Here is a 17,968-nt window from a genome sequence, read left to right on the forward strand (position 1 = left end):
AATTGAATGATAAAAAATATTTTTGTTGCTCCGAAACGAATGAATGAATAAATGAACGTATGAATAAATGAATGAACGTACGAATTAACGAAAAGTAACAGAAAGAGTAAACGAACGAACGAACGAACGAACGAATGGATGAACGAGCGAACGAAAGAATGAACGATTTACGACTCTACTCTGATACATACAAACATAGAAAATCAAACAAACCACAAACAAGCAATCAATATAATAAATAAATTAAAAACTTAACAAAATTCAAACAAATTCAAAACTTCAAAAACAGCACATTGAAAAAAAAGAACATATCAAAACGCAAGCGCTATATAATTAATTATCAAAATGACGACACCAAGACGTTACCTTATATATATATATATATATATATATATATATATATATATATATATATATATATATATATATATAAATAAACATAAACATAAACATAAATATATACTATATATATGTATATATATAACAATATATATATATAAATAAATATTTGTTATAAAAATCTTGGTAAAAAAGCTAAAAATAGAAACAATTACCAAATAAATAGGTTACATATATATATATATATATATATATATATATATATATATATATATATATATATATATATAGTGTGTGCATATTATGAACAGTGGATATAACATAACGATAGTAATATTGACACTATTACATTACTTAAAAAGGTTTGATTAGTGACCAATAAATAATTCTATTTATTATAACTGTCTTTTACTATATATATATATATATATATATATATATATATATATATATATATATATCTCTATATATATATATATATATATAGAGAGAGAGAGAGAGAGAGAAAGAAAGAATGAGAGAGAGTGAGAGAGAGATAAGTTAGAATAGGATTGATATTGTCATATTTATACTGTAAGTTTAATATTAGTATTATCATCATCGTCGTCGTCATTATCATTCTTTTGATATTATTAATATAAATATTAATTTATTATCATTATTAATGATTTAGCATCGTCATATATTATAACAAGAGTAGCCATCACTTGTCCTTTTATAGGTCATCATCATCTTCCTCATCATCATCATCAACATTCATTCATAGTTTGTGGTAATGTTTTTCAGTGTGTGTGTGTGTGTGCGCGCGCGTGTGTGGCTAAGAATGATAGAGTGAATAACAACAACAACAACAACAACAACAACAACAACAACAACAACAACAACAATAATAATAATACAACAATAATGATAATGATGTTGATGATGACAGTTGTATGTTGAGACTGACGCTGGCAACTGTCTGCTTAATAATGATAAAAGTGACTACGATAGTGATGATTATGATGGGGATGTTGTTTCGTTTCGTTATCTATGGTTTTGTTGATGATGATGTTGACGATGATGAATACTATTATTATTGTCCTTATAGCTATGATGACGACGACGACGATGAATATGATGATGGTAGCAATATACTGATAATATGATAACAATGAAGAGCTTGAACGTCAGAGATGATGATGACGATGACGATAAGATGACTGATAAGATGACTGATGATGACGACGAAGATGACTGATGATGACGACGAAGAAGATGATGATGATGATAACCGTGGTTGCTGCTTACATTTTATTTTTGATTGACTTACAAACTAGAATGCTATAGGGAGAAGATGGATATTAATGATGACGATGATGACGAATACAATATGCTGTCTCTCTGCCTCTAATCATCATCATCACCATCACCACCATCATCATCATCGTCGTCGACACCATCATCATTATCACCACCATCACTACTGATGATGACGTTGTTGCTGCTGCTGTTGCTGCTGATGATGGTGGTGATGATGATGTTGATGAAGGTGATGAGAATCCAGCCCTATGTTAACCCCAATGCTCTGGGCAAAGCTCTCAAAACCCTGTAAAAAATCTAACTCTTTTATCATTGGCTGTTGTTGTTGTTGCTGCTGCATTTGCTGCTGCTGCTTAGACATTGTTGCATTGTTGTTGTTGCTGTTGCTTGATGATGGCGTGTACTCGTCTTTGGCTAGACCTAGCAGGAGCTGCTGTTGCTGTAGCGTGTGGCTGTCAACGATTAGCTGTTGTGGGGTTGAGGGGTTGTTGTTGTTGTTGCTGTTATTGCCGAGGTCTTGCTGCTGCTGTTGTTGTTGTTGTTGCTGCTGCTGAGCTGCTAGTATCTGCTGCTGCCACAAATGGGCTGCAGCTGACGATGCAGATATGCCTCCATTGTTGTCGTTATTGTTGTTATTATTATTAGTGTTATTATTATTATTGTTGTTGTTAGTGTTGTTATTATTGTTGCTGTTGTTAGTATTATTAATTAAATTATTATTATTATTGTTGTTGTTGTTATTATTGTTATTTCGATCCACAATACAGGGACTGCCAGCACCAGGCATCATTGGCAGACCAGGTCCACTCCCCACATTTCCAGGCCCCCCTGGCCCACTCCCCACACTACCGGGCCCTCCAGCACCCATGTTCATCCCTCCTCCTCCTCCTCCTCCTCCCCCAATGAGAGCAGACGAATTGTTGGCTAAGTTCTGCGTGTTGCCTTCAATCAACATTCTTGCTTCTCTGCAGTGAACGAACGAACGAACGAACGAATGAACAAACGATAGATAATAATAATAAAATATAGATGAACGAACAAAAAGTTGAATGAATGAACCGTTATAAGTTTTACAATCCATCTTATATTGCAAATGAAAGCAAGAATTAAAGATGAAAGCAACCAAACAACTTGAACCAATCAAATGATTAACCAGCCAACCAACCAACCAACCATTCAGCCAACCAACTATCCAACCAACTGAGCAATTCAATCGACTAATCAACCAACTGACCGACCTATGTCTCCACGTGTAATGCTGCTTGAGTGACTGATAGTTCATCAACTTTTCATTGCAGATACGACAAACGAAGTCGGTGGGCATGTGCTCATCGTGGGCCCTTTTGATGTGGGCACACAAACTGGCCAGGTGGATGAATGAGTCGCCACAGTGCTTGCAGACATTTGGTCGGCGACCTGTTATGACGTCACAAATTATGAAAAATAGTGATGTACCATGCAGAGAGAATTCTGGAACGCCATGCTATTTTGATGCTTCCACTAATTATTCATAATAGTGATAGTCTGAAGAATGCCTCAAACTAATTTGATTGTTAAAGTAAGCATATCAACCTGACTGACTACACGACTACAACTGCATGAATAAATGAGCAAATTAAGAAATGAATCAATGAGTGAATGAATGAATGAAAAGAGAACAAATTAAATGAATCATTAATTGGAAAAAACGTGTTGGCTAGAATTTATTACAATGCAAATAATCAAACAGGGTCAGATAGTTCAATGGACTAGATGTGGGACAAAACAGGCTCAAGCAGTGCAATTTGCTCTTACAGGAATTTTGAATAAATTATTACCGAATCAAAAAATTTTTTAACAAGAAGTCAAAATAAACAAAAAAATTAAACAGTAGCCGACCTAAATGCTTGTTTATATGCTCTTTCAATGTATGTTTAAAATTGTAACTTTTGTCACAGTGTGGACATTGAAACTTTCCATTTCCAGCCCTGCGTAGGGTCGAATTTTCACCCCCTCCCAAACCAGAATTTATGGGGCTGATGGCACTACCGCCCCAGTTGGACCCCTGAGAGTTGCTGAAATTAGGAAAGTTACCGATCGGAGTTGATGATGGTCCGAAAGGGAAGCCAAAGTTTGATTGGCGGTTGAACTGAGGTGACTGATGAAAATTGAAATTTGGTGATCCTAAGCTACCACTGCTGCTGTTTTTTCGGCCACTCCCGCCCACGGCACCATTACTATTACCGCCTGGTTCGAGTTTGATGTGTTGTTGTTGGAAGAGTATGTTCTGCTGTTGAGTGTCGTCGATGCCTTCGTTGTTGTTGTTGTTGCTGTCTTGATTGCCAGAAGATCGAAGTTTGTTGCCACCTGAGTCCCAGAATAATTGTGGGATGTCTGGGGCCCCTGTTATCTCGCACCATCGAATTATTGAGTCATTATTGTTGTTACTGCTGCTGTTGTTATTGTTTGTGGAGCTGTTGTTGTGGTTGTTGTTGTTGTTCGTACTGCCTCCAATCAACGACAAATCACCATCTTTACCCTTGTTTTAAAAAAAAAAAATTTTGAATTGTCTATAGGAAATGGGCATAGAACTGGTAAAATTAAAACAAATAACGCTAACATTCAGCAGTTTTTGAATATCAACTAATTCAAAACAACACAGGCAACACCAAAAACCCTACAACAAATGAATTGAAAATGCTGGTCACCCCTTTCATGATGGCTTTGGTACGACCCTCCTTATGCTTCCAAGTGTGATGCTGTTTCAGGAACTGCTCTGTAGCGAATACGTCGTTGCAGATGTTGCACCGAAAGTTGGCAACTCTAACCTAGTCAATGAATTAGGCAAATGATTAGGATAGAACTTACTAAAAAACATATTTTACTAAAAACCAAATCAACCTAAAATTAATCCATCACATTATCACTCACATAGATAAAAAATAATTCTACTTTAAACTATAAAGTTCTTTCCCTAATCAAATCAAACAACTGCACTGACTTGAGAATGCCTCCTACGAACGTGGGCACACAGACTACTCAAATGTATGAACCTCAGTGAGCAGTGCTTGCACTGGTGGGGTCGATTACCTAAAATTCAATTTTAAAATAATGATTTCAAAACAAAATACAAACAGGTCAAAATAAAACCAGGAATAGGTTAAATTAGAATTAAACTACATTTAAATAAAAAAAGTTGTTGAATCATCTACCACAGAAATGATAATGATTTAAGGTATCAAAGTTTAAAATCTTAATAATTACCATCTGGCATGAGTAGATATGTACAAATAATAATAATAATAATAATAATAATAGCATTAATGAAAATAGTAATTAAAATAATTATTATTGCTCTAATTGCTGTTGTAGGTTATTTATAATTGATGACAATACTGGAAAAGCAAATTAAATATATAGTTCAACATTCAATTGCTATTAACATTATAAATTCTCTCTTAAGTAATCCTCATAAATATCAACAACACACACACACACACCACACGCGCACGCACGCACACACAAACATACACCAACAAAACTGACACATAACTCAAATGAACACACATAAATCTGTGAAAATATTTTTGCAAAATGAACAAAATAAATTTTCACAGCCTATCAGTTTAATGCACTTCTAGATAAATGCTTCCTAGAAATATAAAAAAAGGATATTTAAATATATTATTTATTTATTTTAAAAAAATTTAAATTGATCCAACTTGAATAATTGAAAAAGTAATTTGGCATTACTGCATTTCAACTACCCATCCTATTTTAATAGAATTAGGATGATCATATATATATAAGATGTCTACTTTATATATTAAATACATGCATACATATACAATATTTATTATAATTAATTAATAATTTTTATTATAATAAATAAAAATATTTATGAAAAATGTGTGATGAAGACCTGTGTGTTTATTGATGTGATCTTTCAAGCTATGTTTGAATCTGTATCTCTTGGGGCAGAATGGGCAGTTGTATTTTCCTTCCATCCTCTCCACTAATCCTGCCTAATTGAGAAAAATATTTAAATATAATATTTGATGCTGGGGTTTGGTTTATCATGCAATCAATCAGCAATATGGTATTTTTATTAATAAATTAGTATTGGGAGTTTTTATGATTGTTGCATGAAAAAAAATTTTTTAATCACGGTCATTACATTACTGCAATTATCAATATTTACTTTAACGACCATTTGGTGTATCTGGGCCTCTTCGGCTGCAAAATCTTCCTTCTCTAAATCGTCACTCATATTGTGTACATCCCTAATTTCATCTGCAATGGTTGCATCATCGGCCACTGTATATACTGACTGGGGAGTTTGCCTATTTTCAGGCAGTTCTATTTCAGAAGCAGATTTCTCGCCAACCTGTTCGGTGATTTGAATGATGAGAGCAGATGATCTATCAGAAACCACACAGATAGTTCCTTCAATCCGGAGTTCAGTTATGTAGAATGCCTCCCGACGACAAAGCTCTATAATAGCGTCTGACAATATGCAGCGCAGTGCTTGTTTGCGCCCCCCACCGGACATCTTTTACAATTACAGATAGTTCCTCTTGTGATTAGAAGCTATCTATGGCAAGTTTTGCTAATGAGGGTGCAAACAGGGTTGTTAATTAACCTCAGAAGGAAAACTCGGTGACGAACGGAAATTTTAGCAAAAACTAAAAAACAAAAAAGTAGACATACTAAATTAAAAGTTTTGATTGTTTGATTCATATATATTGTAAAATTAATATCCTCCGAGACAAAAAAAATAAAGTTAATTGCTACCCAAAATAAAAACAATAATTACTTCCGGTTCTAATTAACAAGAATTATCTATCAGGTCGTGCGAAAAAAAAGTTAAATAATTTATTCAATCTGGTTTATTCAGTAGGTTTTTTTTGTAAAAACATTTTAACGTTTAAATATAAACAATTTGTTTTTAATAATTTATAAAATTTCCACGAAATTCGTTTCGTACTATCGCGTCTCGTCGTCTTAAGCAGTAACTTAAAAAGGACAAATAAAATGGCCGACCACGGAATAACGTTCCTGGGGTACCAGGATTATTTGAGGGAGAAATTAGAATGTGCGGGAGTGACAGCAACTTCCATTTTCAGATCTGGTCTGTACAGAGATAAAAACTATCTTGATTATTACGATTTTTCCAGACTTCATCCGTTTTTGTCACGGACAGCTCTGAACATGTGCGGCCCCAGCAAAATGCCGGACTGCATTAAGATCAGATCCTATGAAGAATATTCACGTTTGAAACGAGTTCATGCTACGAAACCTGGTTAGTTAGGCGTTATTTTTTTAACCTTTCCTATTGCAAATATTTTTTAAATTTTTAATTTGAGAGCTCAGGGTTATTCTACCATCTACCCTCAATCAATATCTTCTTATTTTGTTATTTTATCAAATTAATAACGATTTTTATTATATACTGAACAGATTGTTTCAGATGTCCAGCCGTTGAAAGTGCCGAAATAGCCCGTTGGTACAAGGAAAGGTGGTTCCATGATGATGAAAAGTGGATGGAACAAAAAAGGTTTCCAATGCAGAACACCTTCGATACCAAACCCAAATGCAGATATCTTTAAAATATCTTTCGTTATCTGATTGTCAGTTTTTGTTCATTTTAAAGTTTCTTTAGTTTATCAGTGTAGATGATGATGTATTTTTTCATTTTTGATAATTTTTTTTCAAGTTTGCTTATCTTTTGATCCATGGTGACATTTTTTAGATGTATTTTATAAGTTTTTTATTATGGCTGTATAGGTAAACAGTTTTTGGTTTGTGTCATATAGTTAATTTATACAGCTGTCTCGTTTTTTTAAGAATGTTTGGCAAATATTTCAAATATATTTATATCAAGAATTCAAATATATCATCTAAAAAGCTTTTACTTGATTAACCATATACAGAGTAAAACATAGGCTAAAATTCCTCATGTAAAAATATCAAGTCGTTTGTGAAATATGAAAATTAATAACAAAACAACGTGAATATAACATCGCTATATAAAAAGACTGCATGTACAAAAGGTAGGTAAATGTATGTAAATATAAGATCCGTATTTAATAAACAGTACCTAATTAATACAGTAGTTAAATTATCAATAAAAAGGATTAATATTAAAGTTGAAAGTATCTGCTAGAAGGCACTAACGTACAACACACGCATACACAACAAATGTAAGATAGGTTAAGCCTGTATATAGAGTTCAGATGTAACAATACGCGTATGTAACAACATTCAAGTGTTTAACAAGGTAACTCTTCATTCAATCTATCTTAATAAGAAATAATTGCAAAATAATATCAAAAATTGTATTTAATCATGTATATTGTCGATTAATTATATATAAATATATATATATGTATAGACAAAAATAATGTAAAATTATACCAATAATTATACAGTATTATAGATTAATTACACATATATACTAAAATAAACAACTGTTCAACCCTAGATGTATATTTTTCTTATAGTCATCATTATAAAGAAAGCTCTTGAATGTTTAAAGGCAACTAGATACTTTTAAACAAGATAGAAAATATAAGTGAAATAATAGTGAATAACAAGAATAATAATTAAACTAATAACAAACAAAAAGAATAAAAACAAAAATGACGAAAAAAAACACGTTCTCATTGTTTCCATTGACTCAAATAATAATGGGCCGTCGGCAGTATCATGGATGGATGTATCTGGATAGGATTGTGGTGAAGATGCTGCTGCTGATGATGATGGTGGAGAAGGTGATGATGCTGGTGGAGATGGTGGTGGTGGTAAAGTGGACCTTGGGGGGCGGGCGGAACCAGACACGCAGGCAGATCGAGGGATGAGTAGGTGTACGTTTCCCCCGTTGGATAAATGACTCCATCTGATCTTACCATTATTATTGGAACCTGGATTTTGATTGGTTGGTTGATTGATTGGTTCAAATGGATGGCTGAATGACTGGTTGGTTGATTGATTGAGTGATTGGTTAAGCTGGATGACTGAATGATTGATTGGTTGATTGGTTAAGCTGGATGACTGAATGATTGGTTGGGTGATTGTTTAAGCTGGATGACTGAATGATTGATTGGTTGATTGATTTGAAAACTGATTGAACAGTTAACTTGAGCACGTCTGGTTGAACGTTAGAGGATTGGTTAAAGGTCGACTGAATGAATGAACGAATGAATAATGACAGATGTTTTAATACAAAATTTCAAATAATCGATTGGTTGAAAAACTAGAATTCATTGATTGATTGATTTTAATAAATAGTTGATTTAACGATTAATTGTATTGTTCATTGTTTACTGATTAATTGCTGAATGGGTATACTTATAATCACACCTCCAACTTCTTCAGACTTCTCCCATTAGCTCTACTATTATTATTATTACTGTTATTATTATTATTGTTGCTATTATTATCATTAAAATTATTATTGTTTATATTATTTGTATTATTATTATTATCATTATTTGAACTGTCAGGGTCAGGGTCAGGGTCATGGTCACTGATGAAGACGTAGGCGGGAGTAGTGGCGAAGAGGTTGACGTCTGGAACGATGCATAAAATAATTTCATCCGACCTGCAAGTTTAAATTTTAAATGTTTAAAAGTGAACTAACTCATTACGTGTTCTAGCTTTGATTAGTGTTTCTTACTCATTACGTGTTCTAGTTTTGAATAGTGTTTCTTAAAAATAAGCTTATTTCATTTTTGGATCCGATTAATTCCATTTTTTACTCCTTAAAATAATAGGTACAAACGTGCCAGCCTGCCTGATGGAATCGGAGATTTTCGAAATAGCTTAACATACACAGACACACACACAAAACACACACGCACATACAACACACACACCAAACACACACACACGCACGCACACCTGTAGGTTGTTTCGGCCGGAACATCTCCAAACCAAACCTGCATCGTTGGCACAAAATTTCTGCCCTTTATCTCCAAGAAACCCATCTTGCTCGTTCCATTCACCTGGAAGTTGTGATAATGATGATGTTGATGATGATGTTGATGATGGCGATACGACGGGAGGATATGAACAAAATGCAACAGCGTCATAGAGATATTGCTATTATCTAAAAGAGCGATATATCAAACTGAGCTAGAAAGAGAGAGACAAAGAGCAGCCTTTCACGGACACCAGACCAACTCCAACTTACAGATATTATACCAATTTCTGGTACCGGAGTCACGGGTATATTAGGGAGGGAGTACCCGTCAAAGAATGAATACCTGACGGATTCCGTACTAATTATGGTCCACGACGCTCCGTCACTAATCATTTCTTTTGTGGGGTCTTTTGGGCAAGGAGCGGCCTACAGGGTGAGAAATTTCGGGTGAAATAAACTGTTAAGAAGGGTTATTGGTGACAAAAGCTAACCAAATATTGAATGATTTTTTCCTGAGACAAGCAGAGATACATTCTCTCGGTTGAGTGAGGGTTTTTAAATCTGAATGCACATTTATGTAACTGGGACACTGGCTCTTCGGCGTCCAATAAGATTGTCTGCTTGTCGACTTTATGCACGACCTGATTAAATAGATGTTCGTGATTGGCTGTGATTAAATGGATAGTGTTTCATTTGGGTAAATAAGGCAGCATGGTAAATAAATGCAGTAAAAAAAAATTATTATATAGAGAACAGTCAATTTAGCAATCATTTATTCAACCAACCAGCCAACCAACCAACCAACCAACCAACCACAAACCAACCGGCCAACCACAAACCAACCAACCAACCAACCACAAACCATCCAGCCAGCCACAAACCATCCAGCCAGCCAGCCAACCAACCAACCACAAACCAACCAACCAACCACAAACCAACCAACCAACCAACCACAAACCAACCAACCATCAACGGCAATGCTATGCCAGTAACAACGCAGACCAACTTGACAGTCATGCCATAATGTATGAAACCGGACTCCATCGTAAATTCATTAGACTCCGAAGCATTATCATCGACTAATTGGAAAATTAACAATAAATTAACATTCACATACTATAACTATTATAGGGTCGGCACATCTCTATTCACTAATCCCTAATTACAAACTAACCGAGGTTAATCTCGAATGCCCCCCAGTGCATGGAACTTGCATGGAAGTTCCCGTCATCCACAAAGAGATATCTAGTACTGACTGTCTGTGACCTCAGCCTATTGAATAGGGCTATCTTTGTGCCTGACTCTATGCACACTGAGTGTCGTAAGTCATTTTAAATACATGCGTACATTTCAAAACTAGCGACAATGAAAACAAAATTATGATGATGATGATGATGAAGGGAAATAATAATAATAATAATAATAGTGATAATAATAATAATTATTAATATGAATAATTATAAGGAGTAATTCATCGCTTTTATTGTTAAGCATCATACCATTAAATAAGCATTAGAGAGTTATATATAGATGAATTAAATTTACTTCAGACATTTGATTCACTCTTTCATTTATTAAAGAATATTCAGAATATTTTATTATTAATACTGCTGACTTAATAATAAATTACAAAATGAATGAACAAATAAATAAATTTTAAATGAACAAATGAACGAATGAACAAACAAATGAATGAATGAACGAATGAATGGACGAATGAATGGACGAATGAATGGACGAATGAATGAATGAATGAATGAAAAGGGTAAAGTAGTAAATAATGGAAACAAGTCCTAACAATCAGCATTCTTGAGGGATTGTTTCTTCTTGGAGGGCTTAGAAATGACTTTGATGTTGTTGCCCTCAAACGAGCCTATGCTCTGACCATCTGAGTAGAAGAGGTTGACGCATAGTCGGAAGTGCTTCCGTTTGTCCGAGTCGGAGATGTATAGCGTCTTTGCAGCGCAGAAGTTCTGATGGATTGGTAATTAGTGGATAGATGGAAGGATTCATTGATGGATGAGTTAATGAAAATTATTAATAAACAGATGGATGGATTGATGAACGAAAAACGGATGGATGGATGAATCAATGGAATATTGGATAAATAAATAAATATAGGAATGAGTGAATGGTTAAAATTTGATGATGATACAAAGTGTAGGATGGACGATTGCAGTGGATAAATAAAAAAGGATGGGATTAGAAAAACTTTACATACCCTGGCTTCCAAGGGCATATGAACCATCTCTTTACTGCTAGTTCCTATACCCATATATGCACAAATGTGATTGGTCGGTTCGGAACGATCCCCATTATCTTCGGCGCCCTCTTTATTACACTTCCAACCATCCCCAGATAAATATAGGCACGGTGGGGGACAAAAGAATCTGAAAATTTGTTAGGTGAATCAATGTTTTAATGATTTAACTTATTTATTTATTAGATCTTTGTTTTGTTTTTTAGTTGATTAGGCATTTAGAAGTACCTTTTTTCACTTCCATATGATTTTTGAGCCACTTTAGCATGCAGTATAAGAACTGTTTGATGTAATGGTTTTTGTAAATATTTTCTCACTAGCTCCTTGAGGCTGAAATTCAAAGAAAAGTAAAGGACTGAATAGAAAATATTGAATATATTACATTTCACTGTAATTATCAAATTATTAATGAATTTGGAATTGTGAAAAACACATTTAAAATTTAAATTTATGAATTGAAAAATGATAAATAGATAATAATGCAGTACTCAGGTCAATACTGTCATTTACCTGACTGTCTGTTTCTCTTGTGAACTGTTTTAAATTTAAATAATTAGTTAGTAAACATTTAAATTAAAAAATGTTTAATTAATTAATTTTAATTAATATTAAGTCTTTTAAGATTCAACAAAATAATTACATATTTACCCAATCTTTTCTTAATCTTCAAAATTTTAAATAAATGTTGGTTGCAAACAAATTATGTATTTAAATTTATTTAATAAATCATAATTAATTAATTTATTAATTAATTTATTTATTTATTTTTAATACAAAAAATAAAAATAAATTAAAAAATCTTACTTGGCAGAACACTGTGAGTTCTCGATCATCTTTTGTATTTTATTATTTAAAAAATGAAAAAATAATTTATGACATTTTAAAATAATAATTACAAAACTAGCAACAATTAGACATATTTTTTAGTAATTTTAGCGTGAGAAAATTTCAATCTGGCAACAATATGAAAAAACATTTTACTTTTAAACATAATATTTAAAAGTGAACTAAACTAATAGTTAACTATTTTTTCCACCATTGAATAATTTACCGATGAATGTTTTATTTGAACGAAAAAGAATAAAAACGTGAAATATTTCTTAGAAATGTAATTTTTTAGTTTTTCAAAATAATTTTTAAATATGACATATTAAAAAGGTTATTTTTAGCTAGCCTCATTGTAGAGAACATGCTGAATTTTTCATATTAAGTTTATTGGCAATGATTAAAATTGCATGTAAAATTATCTAAGATGTCTGCTTAAAATTATCTATAAGATGTCTGCTTTGTAAACTGTATAAAAAGAGAGAGAGAGAGAGAGAGAGAGAGAGAGAGAGAGAGAGAGAAAGAGAGAGAGAGAAAAAGAGAGAGAGAGAACCGCATATTTAATCGATCAACCAAACAACCAACCAACCAACTAAACAACCAAACAACCAACCAAAAAAAACAAAAGAAAACAATTAACCAGCCCATCTGTCACTTCATTAACATCAAAAACAAAAACTACTGCCAAAACAACAATCCCAACAACAGCAGCAAAACAACAACAATATCAGACAAAACAGTAATGAAGACCGTTTCTTAATTAAACGAGCAACAACAACACATGCACAATTGCACAGTCCATTGTTATTGTAGGCATTTTTGTTGGTTGCTTCAGCGTCAGGTATGAATTAATTGTTTTTTCATAATACCTTCTAACTTCTGAACATTATGTCTATATCTGTTCGCATTTGTCTATATCTGCCTACGTTTCTCTACGGACATTGTATCGATACCTAACTATCAATACGTATTGTGTTTGTATTTTGTATCGCATACACGAAACGTTTATGTATAAGTCTGGTTCAGTATCATACATGCATGCAGTTGGAGATGATGATAAGAAACTGACGGTGATGAAAAAGATGATAATGATGGCGAGGGTGATAAGAAAGATGTTGACGGAAGAGAGGGTTGAGATGAAATAGATGATGACGCCAATGATGATAATGATGACGATGAGGGATAAAAATGTTGAGAGCATGGATGGAGAGGAGAGGAAGCATGCGAGGATGCTGGAGGTAGTAGTAGCAGTAAGGTTTATATGCGTTCCATTCACCAATGCCATTTTCATTCGGTTAGTAGTTTAGGGTTGGTTTTTTTTGTTCTAGACATCAGCTTGGTCAGCGCCGTGTTATTTGAGAATTTTCAAATATTTTAATTTTTAATTTTTGAATTAAATTTGTTGATTTTATAATTTTGTAAAAAAAAAAAATCTTGGCGGAGTATTAAATTTTTTATTTAATTTTGCATTGTACTACACTGATACACGTACGAGACCAGATGAAATAGTTAAATTAAAAAAACGCGTAAAGATAATATTCAATAAATAATTATAATTAGAAGAAAAAAATATATAATTACTGCTGCTAATAATAATAATAATAATAATAATAATAATAATAATACAGATAATAATATAGGTAATTGTGGTGATGATGATGAAGATGATGAAAGAATTAATCAACATGACTTGCTGACCATCACCAGCACATCATCATAAGACTCTTAAAGTGACTGCTTGACGTCTGGATCGTCTTCTGGCCTTTGTTGATAGCAAACACTTCAGACTTCACATACGCGGCTGATTCTACTTGGTTTGAAATTAAAGAAAACATATTTTTAAAATCTTCACAGAAACGTTTTAGGTTAAAAATTGAAATACTATAAATATAGGGTAGTGGCGTTTAATACGAATAGTTTCATGACTTGTGGAAAATTTACAACTGGAAAGATTTATAACGATGTGAAGTTTGGTGAATAACTTTCAATCAAACTGGATATGGCTCGAAATCGGATCGCTTCTAGTAGCACGGAGTTATGTTCGTTGAATCCACGCGGCGACTTCAAGCATTACGATGAAACTGATGTTGACGAAGTTAGTGTTACCACATTCACCCAATCATTCGCCACGGCAGAAAACAGCACGGAAAACTGTAAAAATCCGACTAAAATTGACCAGTCGGACCGCACGGATGCGGAATTTTGCGAAGGCGTTCAAAATAATCTGGTGAGACCGGTTGAGAGTAATAAAAGTTTGAAGTCATGGGCCACGTCGCCGTCTACATCGCAGACGAGACCCAGGGCCAAATCTTATTCGTCGTTTGGTAGGTTGACATCTTTCATGGCGGGCTCTCCGCGGCCACCATTCAAATACTACCACCACCAACAGCAACAACAACATGCCTCTGCGAAGAAGAAGGAAACCTCAAAGTCAAAATTTGCTTTTGATATTAATAAGAAGGTTCGTAGCACGAAAACAGAAGCTCTGATTGAAAAATATCGAAGAGCAAGGAGCAAGACTGTGGTTAGTCAGAGCAAGGAAGATGTTGAAGAAGAAGAAGATGAGGATGAAAATGATAGCGATGAAGAAGAGAAGGAGGAGGAAGATGAAGAAGGATCTAAAACCAGTAAGAAATTTTCCAAATTAACTTTTGTTTTCTACTACAATTGACTGTATATCTGTAAAATTGTTATAACAAAATTTTATTGAAAATTGAACTTTAAAAAAATTTGCGACAAATTAATTGAGTAATTAAATATTTGAAATTAAAAATTGAACCATACAATTTTTCAGGACCCATGAGTAGCGCCTCTGTGGAGGAGGCAGCCAGGCTGGCACTGGCCGCCAGGGCCAAGTACTCGAAACAAAGAAATTCTAAGTGTTTGGAGAAGGCAGCCTTCTTCATAGTCATGGATGATAAAGTGAAATCCGACCACCACCCCAACAACAACATTTCCAGTCCCAGCCAACTGGAAAACGCGGAGAACATTCTCCTGGAGGCCATACAGAGACAAGCCGACGAAAAAATCCGTCTGACGCCGACCACAAAGTCTCGACTAAAACTGGGCAAGCCTCGTTCTCGACAGCCACGACCTACTTTTCCTCATCACCACCACCACCACAGCCACCAACTTCACCATCGCGGCAGTAGCAAATCGAGACTGTCAGTGGAAAGTAAAACCTCGGACCAACATGATGCCATCTCACCGTCCGATTCTGTCTTCTCGAAATCGTCTGCCACATTCGACGCGCACATTTCTTCAAGTGCAATCACTCCGACGGATAATTGTCTGTTCAAAATCGACACGACGGCCATCACCGCCGCTTCAACTACCATCAACACGCCGGAAGACTTCCTCACTCCGCACGAAGCTTGCTCGCTTGAAAAGTTGAGCGAGAAGAAAGCATCCCTCTCGTCGACAACACCAGCCCAGATTGAGGTGAAATTGAAAAAGAAATCTCGCAAAAAATCCAACAAACGATCGAGCACAAACAGCAGCGGCTGCTCAAGCAACGCGAGTTTAAACGAACGAAAGAAGGAAACCATTTCGAAGTTGCAGCACGAGAAGGAAAAATCCAGCAGACTCAGTCAGATAGACAGACTTTCGTCAACCGTCTCCTCTGTTTTCGGTCAGAACGGTTCTTCAGCTCTTCTCGATCCCTTCACTCCTCAAGTCAACCCGATAACAACTACCTCAGCCAACAGCAAGCCCGTTTCACCGCTTTCCTTAGTCATAGCTGGCTTGGTCATGCTTAGCGGGACGTGCGCGTTCTTAGTTTCATTCGCGCTGGGTCGCAATGGCCCGTGGACACTGGCGGCCAGCGTGGTGATGGGATTTGGAGCTATCGCCGTCTTTTCCGGACTGTGTTGGTACCTGGCGCACACGTCAGCCCCTGCCACTGACCAATCGAAAATTCGTTTGTTTACAAGTGCTGGTCACCCGTGTGGGGTGGAGATAAAGGTAGTGGACAGGAGGCAGTTGGATGATCTGATCAAAAAAGGTGCCTGCGTGGAAACCATCAGTGCTGCGAATGTTGTCTGAGTGGCTGCTGGCTGGACTAGACACGGAGCACCAAATCAAAATCTTTGAATCGGTTTTCCATTCTTTCTTTCGAGTTTTCATATTTTTAAAAGTTGAATTTGTGATTAGTTGCATCTCAAACACTCTGCATACTTCGATTAATACAAAATATGTGTGTATGTTTCATTTTAATGACTAGTTTTTTTAGAAACATTTCTTTGTTAGAACATCGGACACATTTTTATAACTACTCCTTAGTTTAGACCGCATCAGACCTGTTTAATTATTTCACCATTTTACACGCGATGTTCCTTACTATGAGTTACTCACTTAATTTTGGACTATTCATTTAGTTTTAATACTTAAATTTTAACAATTAAAATTGGTTATTATATAATAATAATGACAATAATATTCTTATTTTCCTTATCATAATTTTTTATCATGAAGTAATCGTTATTCACGAGCGCTATCTAACAAACCTGATTTGCTATCAACAAAACCTAAGAAGACACGAACACACAAATGCAAAAACTCACACGCACACATGAATGAATGCAGGAAGAAAGATACATACACACACACACAGAGTGACACGTACACACAGAGAGACACACACACAGACACACATACACATACACACAGACACACACATGACAAACGCAAGGGACTCAATTACTAACTGGTAGTACTTTATCCTACTGAACGGTTACGAGAAATTTTTTTTCAAGAACATTTTTTCAAAAAAATGTTTTCAAAACTTTGTCCTCCTCTCCCAAGACTATGAAATTATTAACTTATGGAGACGATGAAAAGACGACATCTTGAAGAAAAAATTATAATTAATTATGTTTTTTAGCAGACGAATGATCTCTACCAGGAGGTCTGTAATCGATTCTTCTTTTACCTATGAAATTTTCTTTTTCAACCAATACATCTATGTATAAATTTGTATGTACGTAAGTATCCATACTATTTTATTTATCTCTCTCTCTCTCTCTCTTTCTCTCTCTCCCTCTCTCTCTCTACAATACACACACACACACATACATACACATACACGCACACACGCACGCACACACAAGCACACAAACACATCTTACGACAACATGAATATTTTATTTATTTCGCCATTTTTAGTAGTTGATTCACCTGGTTTTTTATGTGCAATCCTCGTCATTATCATCCTCATCATCAACAACGTCCTCGTTATCATCATTCTCATCATCATCCCAGAATCATCATTTCAGCTATCATCATCATCATCATCATCTTCTTCATCTTCTTCAAAAATTATCATTATTGAAATGCATATA

General features: G+C 34.7%; 4 protein-coding genes across 4 annotated transcripts; 2 read left to right on the forward strand and 2 right to left on the reverse strand.

Moving 5' to 3' along the window:
* Window positions 1-1,801: 1,801 nt before the first annotated feature.
* HELRODRAFT_168783 (hypothetical protein) lies at window positions 1,802-6,172 on the reverse strand (the record flags this gene model as incomplete). The annotated part of the gene is made up of 7 exons (XM_009014639.1): window positions 1,802-2,606; window positions 2,928-3,057; window positions 3,520-4,159; window positions 4,329-4,448; window positions 4,622-4,710; window positions 5,543-5,645; window positions 5,822-6,172. The coding sequence occupies 7 exons, from the start codon at window positions 6,170-6,172 to the stop codon at window positions 1,802-1,804; spliced, it is 2,238 nt and encodes a 745-aa protein (XP_009012887.1).
* Window positions 6,173-6,654: 482 nt separating this feature from the next.
* HELRODRAFT_168784 (hypothetical protein) lies at window positions 6,655-7,229 on the forward strand (the record flags this gene model as incomplete). Its single annotated transcript, XM_009014640.1, has 2 exons — window positions 6,655-6,922; window positions 7,081-7,229. 2 exons carry the CDS (start codon window positions 6,655-6,657, stop codon window positions 7,227-7,229), a joined length of 417 nt encoding a protein of 138 aa, XP_009012888.1.
* Window positions 7,230-8,976: 1,747 nt separating this feature from the next.
* On the reverse strand, window positions 8,977-12,637 carry HELRODRAFT_190647 (hypothetical protein; the record flags this gene model as incomplete). Its single annotated transcript, XM_009014641.1, has 10 exons — window positions 8,977-9,223; window positions 9,523-9,626; window positions 9,815-9,970; window positions 10,036-10,185; window positions 10,511-10,623; window positions 10,719-10,856; window positions 11,343-11,517; window positions 11,766-11,934; window positions 12,033-12,134; window positions 12,609-12,637. The coding sequence occupies 10 exons, from the start codon at window positions 12,635-12,637 to the stop codon at window positions 8,977-8,979; spliced, it is 1,383 nt and encodes a 460-aa protein (XP_009012889.1).
* Window positions 12,638-14,628: 1,991 nt separating this feature from the next.
* Window positions 14,629-16,673, forward strand: HELRODRAFT_168786 (hypothetical protein; the record flags this gene model as incomplete). Its single annotated transcript, XM_009014642.1, has 2 exons — window positions 14,629-15,256; window positions 15,424-16,673. 2 exons carry the CDS (start codon window positions 14,629-14,631, stop codon window positions 16,671-16,673), a joined length of 1,878 nt encoding a protein of 625 aa, XP_009012890.1.
* Between the last annotated feature and the right edge of the window lie 1,295 nt (window positions 16,674-17,968).

The sequence above is a fragment of the Helobdella robusta genome (genome assembly GCF_000326865.2).
Source record: "Helobdella robusta unplaced genomic scaffold HELROscaffold_14, whole genome shotgun sequence".
Lineage (NCBI taxonomy): Eukaryota > Metazoa > Annelida > Clitellata > Rhynchobdellida > Glossiphoniidae > Helobdella > Helobdella robusta.